Genomic DNA, 15,200 nt, shown 5'->3' with positions numbered 1-15,200 from the left:
CCCACGCAGCCACTGCATGGACAGGGAGCAAAACCCCACCCCGCGCTGGGCACCATGGGAAGTGTAGTTCCGCGGTGTAACCCCCGCACAGAGCATGCGCAGTCAAAGGGAAGTGAGCCACTCATTAGATGAGGCCCCGCCTCTTCCCCTTGCCTCTTTTGCATTGGTCCGGCCGTGGCTCGCGTGACCCGCAGCGGCCAATCCTCGTGCTACAGGGTAGGCGCCGTCCCGCCGGCGGTCAGCACAAGATGGCGGCGCTTCGCAGCAAGTGGTCTGAGTTATGCCGGCAGATACAGGCGAGTTCCGCGGCTGCGGTCAAGGCCGGGCCCGGGGCCGGGCCGTGGTACCCGCCCGTGGTTGCGTCCCTCACGGCTAAGAGCAAGGCGGCGCAGCGGCGGCGCCAGGAGCTGTTCCATCAGCTGCTGCACGAGGCGGGCTCCATCGAGAAGAAGCTGCAGCTGTACGAGCAGCGCCAGCGCCGCAAGTTCGTGGTGTACCCGCAGACCTTCGCGCTGCGCGCCGACCGCAGCTACCAGAGCTTCACCAAGACCGCCTTCGTGCCCGGCCTGCCGCCCGCCAGCCGGGCCCCCGTCCACCTCGACCTTGGCGCCCTGCGCAGCCTGGTCTGCGACGCGCTGCTGCAGGAGTACTTCTACCTGCGCCGCCCGTTCGCGTGCAGCCCCAACCCCCCCGAGTCCCTGCACGAGTCCTTCCTCACGCAGCTCGTCACCATCCTCAGCGGCCAGTTGGCTGCACGCAACCCGCTGCTCGCCACCTCCACCCTTGGTAGGGGCCAGCGGTACAGCTGCTAGGGGCACCCTATTTTCAGTATCGAAAAAGAAGATGCCTGGAGGGGAGGGAGAGATCAAGGAGGAGGAGGGGTGAATGGTTGGGGGGCAGTGGTGTGTCCTAGCTCTGCTCCTCATTCCTAAGCCACAGCACCCCCCACCCCAGCCATAATACTGGCTCTCACTCCTGACCCACTGTACCCCACCTTGGTGGTGCCCTTCAGTGCCACCCCCAGCCCTGCTGGTGTCCCTTACAGCCCCCTGCCCTGCTAGTGCCCCTTATTCTTGACCCACAGCCCGCTGCCGTTGTCCCCCAGTCCTGCCAGTGTACCTTACTCACAGCCCCGAGCCCTGCCAATGCCCCTTATTCCCAACCCGCAGCTTCCTGGCTCTGCCAGGGCCCCTCCTTCCTGACCTAAAGCCCCCTGCCCCACCCCCCCAGTCCTGCTAGTGTCCTTCACTCCCAACCCACAGCGCCCTGCCCCCCCCCCAGCCCTGCCAGTGTCCCTTACTCACAGCCCCCAGCTCTGCTAGTGCCCCTCATTCCTGACCCAAAGTGCCGTGCTGCCATGCAGTTGGCATGTGTGCGCCCATGCAAGTGCACTCGTGCTCACCTGTGAGCAGCTGCCAAGTTATGGCAGGGGGGGGAGCAGAGGTAGAGCTCAAACCTGGGCATTTGCTTGCTTTTTAAAAAACTGCCTGGACAGTGTGCAGAGGTCCGAAAAAGAGGATGCATCTGGGAAAACCGGGATGTATGGTAACCCTAATGTCTGTGACAGCCCTGCTGTGCTGCACTTGACCAGAGGCCCGGGGCATCATGGGGGAGGCTAACATGCTAGGTAATATGAAATTGTCATATTGGAAGCTCCAAATTACCGTATTTGCAGAAAAACTATTGTACACTGAAAAGTTGTGTGCAAGTAAGCTGTCGTCTTATTTACTCTGTATTGCTGCCTTGCGGGGTCTAAGGTTGGATAGGGCAAGGCTGCACCTGCCGTGACAGAGTCCTGGGGGCAATTGTGACACCTGCTCCTAGTCAACACCCAGAGCTTGTGCCTTTATCACCGCGCGCGCCCCCCCCATGTCATGCTACTGTAAATATTTTATCACCAAGTGCAGTAGGGCCCATGTGGGGCAGGTTAAAACCAAGGTGTGCCTCTTTTCAGATTTTCAACCACAGGTGAACTTCTATTGGATGCGAGGGGAGGAGGTCGTTCGTCATGGACACCGAAGCGGAAGAGTTGATCCAGTGCGATTTCAGATAGATGACAGGCCACTTCTTCAGATTCGTGTGCCAAAGCAGCTTCCAAAGGCATGCTTTTGTTATTTGTTATTTGAAACTCCTTTTGTTCTAGTACTGGGCATGGCCCCATCCTAGGTTGTACTGAGCAGTATAGAAAGACACAGGAGAAAAAGATCCAAGCTCAAGAGTGCTTCCATCTTAAATATTCAAGAAACGTAGCATTAATATAAATAAGTAACCTTAATGCTACTTCTGACTTAACCAGAATGTTTCTCATGGAACTGTTTACTGGGGAAACCTTACCTTTCTATACGAAGGCATCATTAACATGTAACATTTGTTAATGAACTTGGCTAAAGTATGTTACGTTACTATATTGGCATTACAACATGTCAGGTGGCTTCCAAGCATAGAGGAGGACATTGGACCAGAACCAGGCTGACTTCATGGGTACCTACATCTCCCTTCCTACCCCTCCCTGAGAGGATTATCTGCGTCAGCAAAGTTGGGTGCCTAGGTTTTTTATACAGCAAATGAGGGGACCTAAGTGCTCTTCAAGGATCGGCCAGATAGCATAGCGGCTCAGCAGCAGAGTGCCTAGCACTGATCTGTAGGAAATGGTGGGGCTAGGGATGGGTCATCTTTGAGAACAAACTCCTCTTCAGTGTGTGGAAGGAGCTTACATCATGGTGGTATCCAGTTTGCTCAGAGGGATGGCATCAGCTTGATGCAGGATGCCTAACTGATAATAGCGTTAACTTCAATGTAAAGCCTGACTCCCCATGCTTACTCCATGCCAGCTGTGGGGATGGTAGTGCCTACCATTCTCCTAATAGCAAAGGGGTTAGCAATTAACTGAGGTCTAAGTTGAGGTTCTGCTTCTTTCCTGTAAGCCAGGAAGGCATAAGCCAGCTTGGTGTGGGTACCGTATTAACTTGTCCGTTGTACCTTGTCTGCTGGGTGGCAAAGAAGGGAAGGTTCATGGGATCAAAAGGTGAGCGCACAAGAAAGCAATCAATAGACTATTGATTTGGGAGACTTATATTTCCCCCTGCCTTCTCCCCTGGCAAAGTTTTGTATTTCTCTGTCAGACCAGGAATTAGACTGTTATTGCTGGGTTGCAGAATCATTGTCTTACTTGCTCTCTAGAAAACTGGTTACAGGGACTGGAATCCAGGTTCCCCCCTTTCCCAGGGAATAATCTAGATCCCCTTTTCTACTTCCTGGGCATGTGCTCTGTTCATACCTGTGAAATAGGAGTTGGAATAGGTGAGTGGCAGTGACATCTTGTGTGAGATGCATATGTGCTGTTAGTGTCAGTCTCTGGATGTACTGTCGTGATATAAGAATGAGTTCTGTTGGAACTCTGAGGAGACGAGGCAAAAACAGGGGATGCAATATGAATGAGCAAAAGATGGAGCTATTGGTAGAGGCACGACAGAATACATGAGTTAATTGAATCATGAGAAACAAACAAAAAAAGTGCTTTGCCAAGGTGTAGATATTGTTTGGGTTAAGTAAAAAGTTTGGCTCAAGCCTAACTTGAAGTTATATGTTGGGGAGTTGAGAAGCTGCAGCTCTTACCAGCTAGACCACGGGTGTCAAACATGCATCCAACAGGCCAGGTTATCAGATTCAGAGTCTTGATGGGAGACCTTCTCCTAGTGGCAGCTAAAAGTGCCTGGGCAAGACCTGTGGTGCTGGAACCCCAGGAGCACCATGTCTTATTCCTGTGGTGGCAGCCAGGGGACTGTGATACCATGTCTGTTCCTGCAGTACTGCTGGGACTCCAGTACTACTGCTCTTGCCCAGGCACTTGGCAACCAAGCCTGTGAGAGCCTCAGAGTTGGAGCCCCAGTAGACCATGGCAAAAGCTAGGTATCGCAGGTGCTTTGTGGGCACTGCAGGAAGAAAGTTCATGGTCAGTCTTGTTCCAGTGGTGCTTTTGGGACTGCAAAGCTATAGTTTTTGCTGGGGCACTTGGCTGCTGTGGGAAGAAGCTGCTGTGCTGCTGGAGCTCCAGTGCCCCCCAGCTTGGCTGCCAAGCACCTAGGTAAGAGCAGTGGTGCTGGAGCCCCAGCAGCACTATGGGCAGAAGCCCAGGACTGTGGCTTGTTCTCATGGCAACACCCAAATGTCCGAGATGCCAGGCCTGTTCCCACCAGATTCCAGACTGGCTGTAGCAGGTGCCATGTGCTGGATATGGCATGGAGGTGGGGGGGGTCCACAGGTATGATCTGGCCTGTGGGCCAGCCCTGCACTAAGGGCAAGATGAGTTTGACACACCTGAGCTAGACAGTGGAGCTTCATAAATCCTATAAAATGAATATTTTTGAACTGTTAGCCTTAATCTTTCCTATGAAGAATTTTTCTTCTAAAGTTTGAGGTGAGTTTAGTCAGCTTATGGAAAGGTAATGCGTGAAGAGAAGTCTAGCAAAATACGACTTGAATGTCTAAGAATGACTTTAAATAGTGGCGTTCACAGTACTTTTAAGTCTGTAAGGCTAATGTTCTGTATAGTGGTTTTGCACCATCTTTCAGAAAACATCTGAAGAGCTTTAAACAATAACTTTGCTTAACCTGCACTTACGGTTTCTATGAAACATGCAAATTGTTTGGTAGAACAAGGTTTTCAAAATCATATTACTCGACAAAGTTTTTACCTGTCCTCCTTCCCCCTTTTTTCCCTTCTCTCCCCCCTATCTTGAAAAAAGATAGATGAATGACTAGTTAGTTGGTAGAGGCATGAGGCATGCACTCATCATCCATCATAACCTTGTGGGGCTGGGGATAAAGAGAAACTATTTTAGGTTCTTAAGAGTATGTCTAGGTGGTACAATGTTAACAATATGCTGAGGTATATCCAAGCTTGCTCTGCAATTTGCCAAAGATAAAATGCACACCAAGGATTTCAAAAGTAACTACTGGTTTTGGTTGGTTTGTTGGTTGTTTAGCTCCTCTGTGCTCCCCCTCATAAGTGTCCAACACTTGACCCACTTCAGGTCGGGGAGGAAGTCAGCATTATCAAGATGGGGTGTCCAGTGTGAGATCTCTTGAAGAGAACAAAGTTACTAATCACTCTTGAAACCTGTGATTCTTATGTCTTATGTTTTGAGTTGTATTATGATGAGGCTAGAAGTCAAATGCAAAATAACTGTCAAGTGGTTTTGCTCTGCCTTGTTCCTCACTTACATATTTGGGTATGCTAACTTTTTATTTGATTGGAAGTGAAATCCATTTCCAGAGCTTAATGCTGGTTAGCACGACAGTTATTCAGAGAACGGCAGTTGAATCACTCTTATTTTACCTAACAGTAGTATTTCCCAGAAAAGGCTGAGACTTGTGGATGTTGGTTCCCCAGCATTTTCCAGTTGTGATCCTAATTGCAGTCAGACGTGATCCTGTTAATAGTTGCTGCTGTTTGTGTGCCCAGAATTAACAGGAGGTGAGGACTTTACTTCACCTCAGATATGTAAATGTCTGTGCTCTTAATTATTCCACACTTTAGTGAGAACCAAACTGGGGCAGTTTAGGCCAGTTTCATTTAAGGATAAGCTCTTCCAGTTTAGCAATTGCAACGCAGTAATTGAGGGTGCAGGAATGGTTACAGTGTCTAAGCTGGTTCATGGTAAAGTCTTTCTCTAACTAAAGAGACTTACTAGAACAGCTTGTTTGCTGACAAGTAAGCATGACAGACTTAACCGTGTCAGCTGCTCTATAATAACCACCTGCTCCCTTTCTCTCCTTGAGGACAGCTAAAGCAAGAGTAAACTCCGCTTACTCACGAATGAAATGGGGCTAAGATGCTCTTGTTTAGCTTTCACATAGTGCAGGGTAACTGGGCCCCAGAATAGTGAGATAAGAACTGTCCAGATACTGTTGGCCCCATTCCTCATTAAAGGCACATTGGGTAACTATTGGATCAAAGGGAATTAGGGTGTCTGTGGAGTTTCCCTCTTCCCCAAGCTGAAGAGCTGCTGCTCTAGGACAAATGAGCCATTTTGTCCCATTTTTTTCTCCCTCTCTTGAAACAGGGCAAAAGTTTTGTTCACCAGTACAAAATAAAACTATGAATTCAGCAAAAGGGGTGGATGAGCATGTGTGTTTGTAGACTGATACCTTTTACTTTTTAAGCAAAAATTGATGTTGTGTACCAATTTTCTGAGAGAATTAATTATGCTGTTAATAATTATTTTTCTTTATTTTTTTTATCAAGTTTGTACCTTTGGATCATTTAGTCGCTGAAGAAATTCCTGTTATTAATCACACGCCGGACAAGCTTCCAATGTTCAAAAGACAATATGAAAACAAGGTATTTATAGGTAAGTTTGGGTTTTTTCTCACTGTGTAAACATAGTGAAGAATGTGATTGATTGATTTACTATAAGTGTGTGTCTGATTTCACTTAATTATTTCATTGGAAGGAAATGGCCTGTTGTGAGAACCAGTGCCAACTGTAAATCTGCTATCAGTTGTCACTTACTATACTGTGAAAGCTGGGCATGCTTTAAGGAAAAAAAGGGCAAGGCTTCTTGTATCCCACTCTTAACAGGTGTGATGGGTTACTAGGTCATTGCGAGTCTTATGACTCTTCCCCCCCCCCCCCCCCGATATTTTGTTACGGGTGGATTTAGGTAGCTTTTGTTTTAAAGAAACTACAGCTAGTCCCTAATAAAACAAATGCCTGCAGAATTGGGTTAGAGCCTAGCTTTAACCTTTTACCATATCAAAAGCCTACTTGCTATCAGAAGATAAATTGCATGTCAGTGTTATAAGGCCACAGGTGGCATTTCTAAAGGACATCTAGTCAGTAGAGAACAGCATAACCATATACACACAGAGATATCCTGTTCTACTTATTAAGACCTAAAAGTGACCTTAATACACTAGAACAGGGTTGCTGAACCCCTGGCCTGAGTACAGTTATGGGATTTATTTTATTTTTTTCTTGAGGAAACAGAAGGTAGAGGAAGTTAGAGTTCTGGAGTAACTTGTGATCTATGATGTACAGACACTTGAATATAGAAAAATATTTTTTTCCCTTGAATCTGTGTGTGTAACTTTTTTTTTTTTAAGTATTTCTCATTCCTTTTGTGGCCTCAGGATCAAAGGTAGCAGATCCCTGCAGATACGGACACACACAATTTCATTTGATTCCTGAGCGATTGAAAAGGAAGAAACTAATACAAAAAAATCTTGCTCATCACATTGAAGTTGTTTACCGAGCTAATGGTATTGCAAGTCTCTTTGCTTGGACAGCAGCACAAGCTATGTATCAAGGTGAGACAAAATATATAGTTTGATTGTCCTAAGTTGTGTAACTTGTTTTCACTTTCCTCTTTCACTCTCTTTTTCTATATAACTTGCTTTCATTTTCATAATGATTACCCCAGTTCTCCCTCTAGAAGTCTTAAGCACCTGCAGCCTGGGGGCTTTATTTCTAAACAAGATATTATTAACACAGTCTTTTGAAACTGACCAGAGAAGAGCAGTGCTATCTTGTCCAGTAGCACCAAACACTGATGAATACAAAGTGGATGGCTTCTTTCATTTTAATAAAAGGACATCATCCTAAATGGCTCTGGCCTTAAATGTAAATGAGATGCTCTTGATTACAGACAATACTTAAGTGAAAGTGGATCACAATTTCCTTTTTGCTACTAGGAAACCTGATGCTATTATGCAAGTTAATGAAATTGTGGTTACTTAGCAAACATCTGGATTTCTGGCCCTTACTGATCGCTGCTATTTGCAAACTTCTTTTGTGAATGTGAAATTAATGAAATGACTAGTCATCTTGTTTACTGCCTGCATAATTGTGCCCAAAACTTATGACATGGCACTTGAATAATCTGAACTTGCATATTATGTTAGTTGATATGTTGTTTCTGAGACACTTCTCATAAACCTAACCTTCTAAAGGGTCTGTGCTGAAGACTGGCCTGCTTATCAAATAATTGACATTAAAGTCCAGTATAATGGGCAGCATATCGGTTTCTGAAAGTCTAAGATGTTCATATCTTGATCTATTCACTAGTCAGTTTGATATAGCCACTCCTTAATTCTGAAATTCAGAAACATTTAAAAAAAGAACAATCCCCAGTTTTTGGATTTGTTAGGACAATTCTGCATGGAAGTATTCTTCCTTTTCTTCCTTAAACTTGTCTGAAATAAAGGGGGGGAGGTGGAAATCCCTATGTCATCATTTTGAGAGACGGCATAGCTTTTAAAGCAAAGAGAATACCCATGATGTTTAGATTATGGCAGAGAGCATCATAGGTCATGATTCTTACAGTGGCTGCAAGGTTTTATTTTATAAGCAAATATTTGTAGCTAGATACCTTTACAGTGCTGTTTCGCACACCCCTGCTGTTTCGTTTCAACTTCCATTTGGCCGTTTTGATGGGGCAGTGTTTCGTTTTGTTTAATTGAAACTCTTTTACTGTTTTGACGCTGTTTCAGCATTTCACCCATAGGCTATAATGGGGAAGCATGAAACTGCCTGTAACGTTGTCATTTCTTGCTTGATTCAGATGAAACTTGCGGGAATGGTAGCCCCTTCTGAGGCCATGAACCCTGCCAAGTTTCAAGGAGATAGGTGCAGGGTGTTCTGGAAAGCTGCACCTCAGACTGTTCAGAGCAAAACTTGTGTCACCTTGTAAGTGTGAAGGCACAGAGAAAGCTCAGTTCAAACAGTGCTCCCTTTTATACTGTTTTTCCATCCCTCCCCCAGAGCACTGTGACTAGAAGGGACCTCAGGGAAGGGTCACAGTCACTGGCCAGCCACATGTCACTATCAGAGCAGTCCTTCCCCCTCCTTCTCCTTACTTTCTCATTGGCTGCAGGCAAGCCCAGCTTCAGCTTCAAAACTTGAAACTTATGAAATGTTTCAGCTGCCCTCATTTCATTTTGAGGCTTTCAGAGCTTTTTGTTTAGTTTAAATTTTACTCTTTCGAGCTCAAAACGAGTCAAAACGAAACAGCCAGTGAAATTTTGCACAACCCTACTTTACAGTACTGATCAGTTTTAATCCAGCAACCTATATCCAGTTGCAGTTGCTGAAATCAAAAGGAAAAACAGGTTTTGTATAGTCCTGTATATGTTAACTGGTCTAGCACTGCTGTATTACAAAAATCTGCCTGTGTTAGCTGAGGATGATCTCATCTACAGGTGGCGTCTCCTGGCTTAGCTTCTGTCCAGTTCTGTGTGGCCAGTGTAGTTCATTCCACATTGGAGGGCCTGACCAGTTGGGCTGTGCAAAACAGTACCGTTTCGTTTCGACTTCTGTTTTGCTGTTTTGAAGGGACAGTGTTTCGTTTCATCATTTCATTTTGCTTCTAAGCACTGTTCCATTTTGTTTCAGCATTTCACCAGTGTGCTATAATGGGGAATCGTGAAAATGCCACTGGCTCTCCCTCCACTGGGCTGAGCTGTGGGGCTGGCGGAGCTGCTCAGAGTGCAGCCCTGACTCTCCCCTGCCTGCCGCCACCAGGCTGCTTCGAAATTCAAAATGTCTCAAAACTTTCACATCATTTCAAGAACACTCATTTAGTTTCAAAGCTGTTTCAAAGCCTTTTGTTTAGTTTTGATTCTGCTGTTTCAAGCTCAAATGTGTCGAAACAGTTTCAGAATTAAACACATGTTGAAATTTCACACAGCCCTACTGACCACTTTTATTACTGCCATGGATAAAGCAGGGGCTATTCCTGTAATATAAACAAAGCCTCAGGAAAGTAAATTTCTGAACCTCTTGATAGGAATTTTGCATTATTTTCAAAACTTTTTTTTACTTTCTTTGTATCAGAAGAACCAAAGGAAACCTATGCTTGTGTTGCTTGCCAAAAATAAGGTCTTCTGATGGGTAGCTGGAACTGACCGTTTCTTTTCATGTTAACTTAATTCTGCAAGAAAATGTTGCATTGTTCAAGTATGCTATCTTCTGAGGTGCTGTTCCTGTTAGAGTATCTAGTGATGGTCGAACTACATATGCTGTACCATAGTTAAAGCAGCAGCAGCTGTTGAATTTGAGGTACTTGGCTTGTCTGCTGTAATCTCATTGCCGTTTTAATGATCTATGTTTTTAGGAGAGAGAGATGTTATACCATACAAAGACCTGTTATAAAGCATTTGTAAACTTAATGTTTTGAAAATAAATTCCTGTTCTCTTAAGCAGTCCAGCTTCCTTTTGGACTATACTAATATATTTAGATCTTAAGCTGTTTTGTATAATTAGAGTCAAAATGAAGTAAAGTACAATCTTGTTTTAGATTCTTGGAGTAGGTATCAGACCACTTCAAGGAAAAAGTCTTTGGAGGAAAAACAGTATTTTTGAGTTCATTTGTATGCCCTCTCTTTCCATTCTTTACTGGAAATCCATGACAGCCGTATTTGCAAAGGGCTGAGCCCAGTCTTTTCAGAGCCAGTGTTCTTCTCCAGGATAAAGAGATGGATCAGAGCTGAGTCTTAATAGCTGGCATCATTCTAAAAATGAGGGTAACATCATGGAGCCAAGTTGGCTTCAGCAAAAGCGGTCTCTTTTTTTTTTTCCTTTGGCTTTACAGTATTTGCCTGGCTACAGTCTACTAGATATTGATGCTGAGTTAACTCACTTACTTTGTAGCAAAGAGAAAGGCCTTAAGTTTTAATCTGTAGTGCTTTCTAAGTAACAAAACTGAAGAAAAACATTACTTAATTTACAATAGATTAGAATGGCAAACAATAGCATGAACATGGTACAAACAATCTGGCTTTCTAAAACACGGGGTGTAGCAAAGCTCTTGCAAGCAAGGCAGAATCTTTTCAGAGCATCTGATATTTTGAGTGTATCAGAATAAGCTACTAGAACCCAATCCTACGAGCTTGTGCTATATGTACAATGAAACATGAGAGGAGTTGATATGTGAATTAAACTAGGCCCTCTTAAATTTTAATACAGAGCTGCTTGTTATTGATAATGCTTGGCCTTTCTAACATGTCTTGTACTAAATTCTAAGTATATAGATAAAGGAAATATGCCAATATACTTCTAATGGATTAAAGAGTTTACTTCCCAAGGTGCATAGATTGCAACAACTGACCCTTTATCACCACTAGTACACTTTTTATCTGCACTCAGTTGGTTTAAAAAATTGTTAATTGAGAGATCCTGTGGGGACCTAAGCTAGCTATCTCATTCACAGATCTTGAATTCTTAATTGCATTATTGAAGTCTTTGTAAGAGTTCCCTAAGATTTCAACCTTAAAGACAACCCAAGGTTCAAGTGAACATGTTGATTCTGTATCTCATTGTGCATATGTAATGTCATCTACTTCTCTCAAATGTCCCTAAAACTCTTAATATCTGTGTAAAAAACTCTTAAAAGATTTCAGTAATACTCATTGATATTTGAGTTCAGCCTTACTGGGCATCTATACATGTGATGGAGTTCTTCTCTGACATGTACCAATTAGCATGAGTCGGAGAAGACTCGATTAATTGAGTCTGCTGCAAGTTTGCTGGAGTGTGTTTAAATAGCATGCTTCAGCAGCCTCTGTGTTGCATGTTTTCAGTGTCTCTGCATTTCAAAATGGTGCAGGGGATGTTAGCTAAAGCTTCTCAAAAGAGCCTTAGTTAAAGTGCCTGCATTGCCATTTTGAAGGATAGGAAGCTAAATACACATGTCACTGTGAGCACTTTAATTAGAGCAGCCATTAGCTGCTCTAATTTAAAGTGCTCCCCTTCCCTCCACCCTGGAGCACATGTATAGATGCAGTTGGCATCTATACTAGTGCTAGTAATATGATTTTATACTGTGAGGCTTTAACTAGCTGCCTTAAATTTTATTTCTAGATGTAAACACTGTTGAAGGAAATGTAGATGTCTGTGTTAAGTGTTGTACACTGCATATGTTACTGTACTTGCATAACAGCGTAAAAATTAACGCTAAACAATCTCATATAGACTACGAGGTAATATATCAAAGCCCATAAATGATGCTTAATGTCATCTGGTAAATCATTGTTGATAAAAATCTTGCTTCATAAATAGGTCTATAAAATTCCATTGCTTCGTAAGTGGAAGAGGCTGTCAAAGTTTTGATTTGATTTTTACTTTTTTTCTAGTAAAACATACAGAAATTCATGCATTAATTACCTAACTTTTAAACGTGCAGTTTTGTACAAGAGAGAAATTTGGCAGATTTATTAACAATCCATGCATGTGTAGTGATTATGTTCCCTTTTAATGTGAACTGTGCACATAAATGTGAAAATTCTGCATCCCTGTCTTTAAAAGAGGTCTCTTAAAATTTTATGCAACTTATACTTTTGTGTTATGTGGTTACTTTCCAAGCAGTTCTATCATTACACACAGTAGTCTTAAGATTTTTTTTGTTCCTCCTTAAAAAAAAGTGTAGCTGTTTCTATAAGTAAAACCTGGTTTTGACTTGTATATGCTTATTGGAATGCTCTTTATTTCTTGTATAACTAAGTTGTACTTTCATTTTGCAGGCTTCTGGAGTGAGGCTGATGTAACCCATCCCTTTGTATCACAGGCTGTGGTCACTGATGGACAATATTTTGCTTTCTTTTGTTACCAGCTGAATACTTTAGCGCTTACAGTTGAAGCTGATAAAAATAACCCTCGGAAGAATATCTGTTGGGGAACAGATAGTAAGCCATTATATGAAGCAGTGGAAGAAAATAATATAAAAGGCTTTAATGATGAAGTTCTGCTTCAGTTAATTCAGTTTCTGCTAAACAGACCTAAGGGTTTGCAAACTGATAGACTACCACTTGCCTCAGCCTAGGATTGATCTAAAATTGAATGGAAACACTTTGCAGGAGGAGAAAGAACCTTCCAAAGTTATTTCTACAAACTTATGTGCATATTATATTGTATTAAAGAAAAAAGCTTTATGAAATCCTTGTCAGTCTTATTCCCTCACAAGTTAAATATATGGTACCACATGTTGGAAATAAATAATTAGAATAATTTTACTGCCTTATGATATATTCTTACAAATTCAGTATACATTACTTTAATATTAACAAAACTCATCTATTTTTTTTAATTTTTTTGTCGAGGTTTTTCCATAACAGCTCAGCACTGGATAGTTTCATTTAGACTGCAAACACTTGAGGATGAGCTGTCTTTGATGCAGTAACTTTAGTAGTTGTGGAAATAGGTGGCATTTCGGTATAATATTTTCTGATTTTGGTATCAAATAAATTGAGAATATTCAGTGTTCAATATGGTAAAATAAGTGGAGAAGAGAGAGAGAGAAGCAGCATATACAGGTTAAGTTTGTTTGTTATTGGGTTTTTTTAATGTGTCAAGTGTGTGGAGAACCTTTTAATTAAAAGTTGTATAATCCTGTATCTCTTTACTGCTGAATACCTCCTTTAACTCAGTTCTTTTCAGCAGGTGTGATGCAGTTGAATCTTTAACCAACTTTATATGAATTTCAAATCATTACTTCACCCTCAGACTTTAATTTTTTTTTTATACTTATGTATAGTAAGCATCTTATACTGCCATATAGTATGAGCAGGCAGCCTAGTCTAAATGGTTGACTGCTCCTTGCTGCATCCCTTCTCTGTTAATCTGGGACTTCATTTTTTCCTGACTTTGCATGGTTAAAGCTATTAACCTAATAGCAAGTACCCACTGATTTTAGACTAAATGAAAAGTATAATGTATTCAATATGTCGTGATTCAATTTTAGTAGAGGAAAAGGTAAGAGAGGGTTTAAATCACCTGTGGATAGCAGAGCAGGTCCTTGGTTACTTGTCTAGCATAAGAGCCCTAGTGTGTGTGTGCACACGCATGCACACACTTTGGCCCAGATTTCATTTAAATAGAACTACATATTCACTGCATGGAACTACTTGGATGCATCCAACCAAAGAGGTTTTCAGAATTATACTTGATGCTGCTGCTTGTATGAATGAGAAGCTAAGTCCAACAAGCAAAGTAAAACACTGCACAGCTCTTTCCCTTTGCCTTAGTAAAGGGTATTTAGACATCAAGTTTTGGCATTGATTTCAGTAGGACTCTAATTTCATACCAATGTGTTGAGATGGGGGCGGGGGGTGTTGGGGTCACCTTCCCTTTAGACATTTGGCAACTTCAGGCTGTTATTAATATACCTTTTCCTGTGAACGGTTCCCTGCAAGCATTTTCTTGTACAATAGGAGGCCCAATGATAGTTTGGTTTTTGCTGTGCCATGCACTGCAAAAGACGGAACTTAGTTGGTTAGTAAAAACTCACATTATTTCAGGCATAGGTATATTTGGCAATTCTAATTGTTTGGATGCTATTACTTTTAGCAAACTAGAATGTACGAATCTGGACAGTGGTTCAGTCTTCGGCAAAGTCTGTCAGTCTGTCTCCCCCCCAGCTTCAAAAAACTAGCCTTTAATTTTCATAATCTGGCCAAAATTTTTTATTTTGAGGACTATTTTTCAAGGCTTCTAAGTATTTTTATCTCCATCTTAAAGGTGTATAGCATGTGGAGATGCTTTACTTTGAATAATATAAGCTTATTTGCTTATTGGTGTGTTGAGTGGAGAAATGTTTCAATGGTCTGCCATTAGACTAAAGCAGGAGTATTAGACAACGCTTTGAGAATCTACCATTGGAATTGTCAGAATCTTGCAATAGGGTTGGAAGGGACCTCTGGAGGTCATCTAGTCCAACACCCTGCCTGAGGCAAGAGCCTCCTTATCCATTTAATTCAAAGGGCTTCTGAGGGAAGAACAAACCTTTAGTATGAGATAAGATGGGGACTACTGTTAACTGAAGACTCTACCTCCAGATTTCAGCTAAGTTACAAAGCTTTTTTTTCTTTTTTTGCCAAGTGATGGGAGGAGCAGCAGCTTGTAAGGACTCCTTATTGTTTGCAGGTCAAGGCAATTGTGGAGAGTCTGGTTAGACCAGTGGTTGGCAACCTTTTTTTTTTAGGCTGTGGGCTAGAGTGACCTAGTTAGGGTGAGAGGCAGGTTGGTGATAGGACCCAGTCACAGTTGACGCTTCTACCTGCTGCCAAACGTCACCTGAAGCCCGGGGGCTGCAAGTTGATGTGACCCCTGTTTAGACTGACATCTCTGGGAATGTCTGAAGATGATGCCTTCCTAAGTTTCCATCAGAGAATGTTAAGCCTTTAGGTAAGACATGCAGTGATATAAT

The 15,200-nt window shown here is 42.6% G+C and overlaps 1 protein-coding gene across 1 annotated transcript; it reads left to right on the top strand.

Moving 5' to 3' along the window:
* The first annotated feature begins 233 nt into the window (after window positions 1-233).
* MRPS30 (mitochondrial ribosomal protein S30) lies at window positions 234-13,005 on the top strand. Its single transcript, XM_019517890.1, has 5 exons — window positions 234-786; window positions 1,955-2,100; window positions 6,248-6,353; window positions 7,135-7,311; window positions 12,520-13,005. Exons 1-5 carry the CDS (start codon window positions 249-251, stop codon window positions 12,816-12,818), a joined length of 1,266 nt encoding a protein of 421 aa, XP_019373435.1. The 5' UTR covers window positions 234-248; the 3' UTR covers window positions 12,819-13,005.
* The last annotated feature ends 2,195 nt before the right edge of the window (window positions 13,006-15,200 follow it).

This window comes from Gavialis gangeticus, unplaced genomic scaffold, assembly GCF_001723915.1.
Source record: "Gavialis gangeticus isolate Ggan-Ray unplaced genomic scaffold, GavGan_comp1, whole genome shotgun sequence".
Taxonomy (NCBI): Eukaryota; Metazoa; Chordata; order Crocodylia; family Gavialidae; genus Gavialis; species Gavialis gangeticus.
This window is presented reverse-complemented; position numbering and strand designations above follow the sequence as displayed.

What these genes read in the sequence shown, in the direction of transcription:
- MRPS30 (XM_019517890.1), top strand. Translation starts at nt 249, where the DNA reads ATGGCGGCGCTTCGCAGCAAGTGGTCTGAGTTATGCCGGCAGATACAG. An exon ending in TGCCAAAGCAGCTTCCAAAG is followed by an intron (nt 2,101 to 6,247) that starts GCATGCTTTTGT and finishes TTTTTTATCAAG; the next exon opens with TTTGTACCTTTGGATCATTT. An exon ending in AGCACAAGCTATGTATCAAG is followed by an intron (nt 7,312 to 12,519) that starts GTGAGACAAAAT and finishes TTCATTTTGCAG; the next exon opens with GCTTCTGGAGTGAGGCTGAT.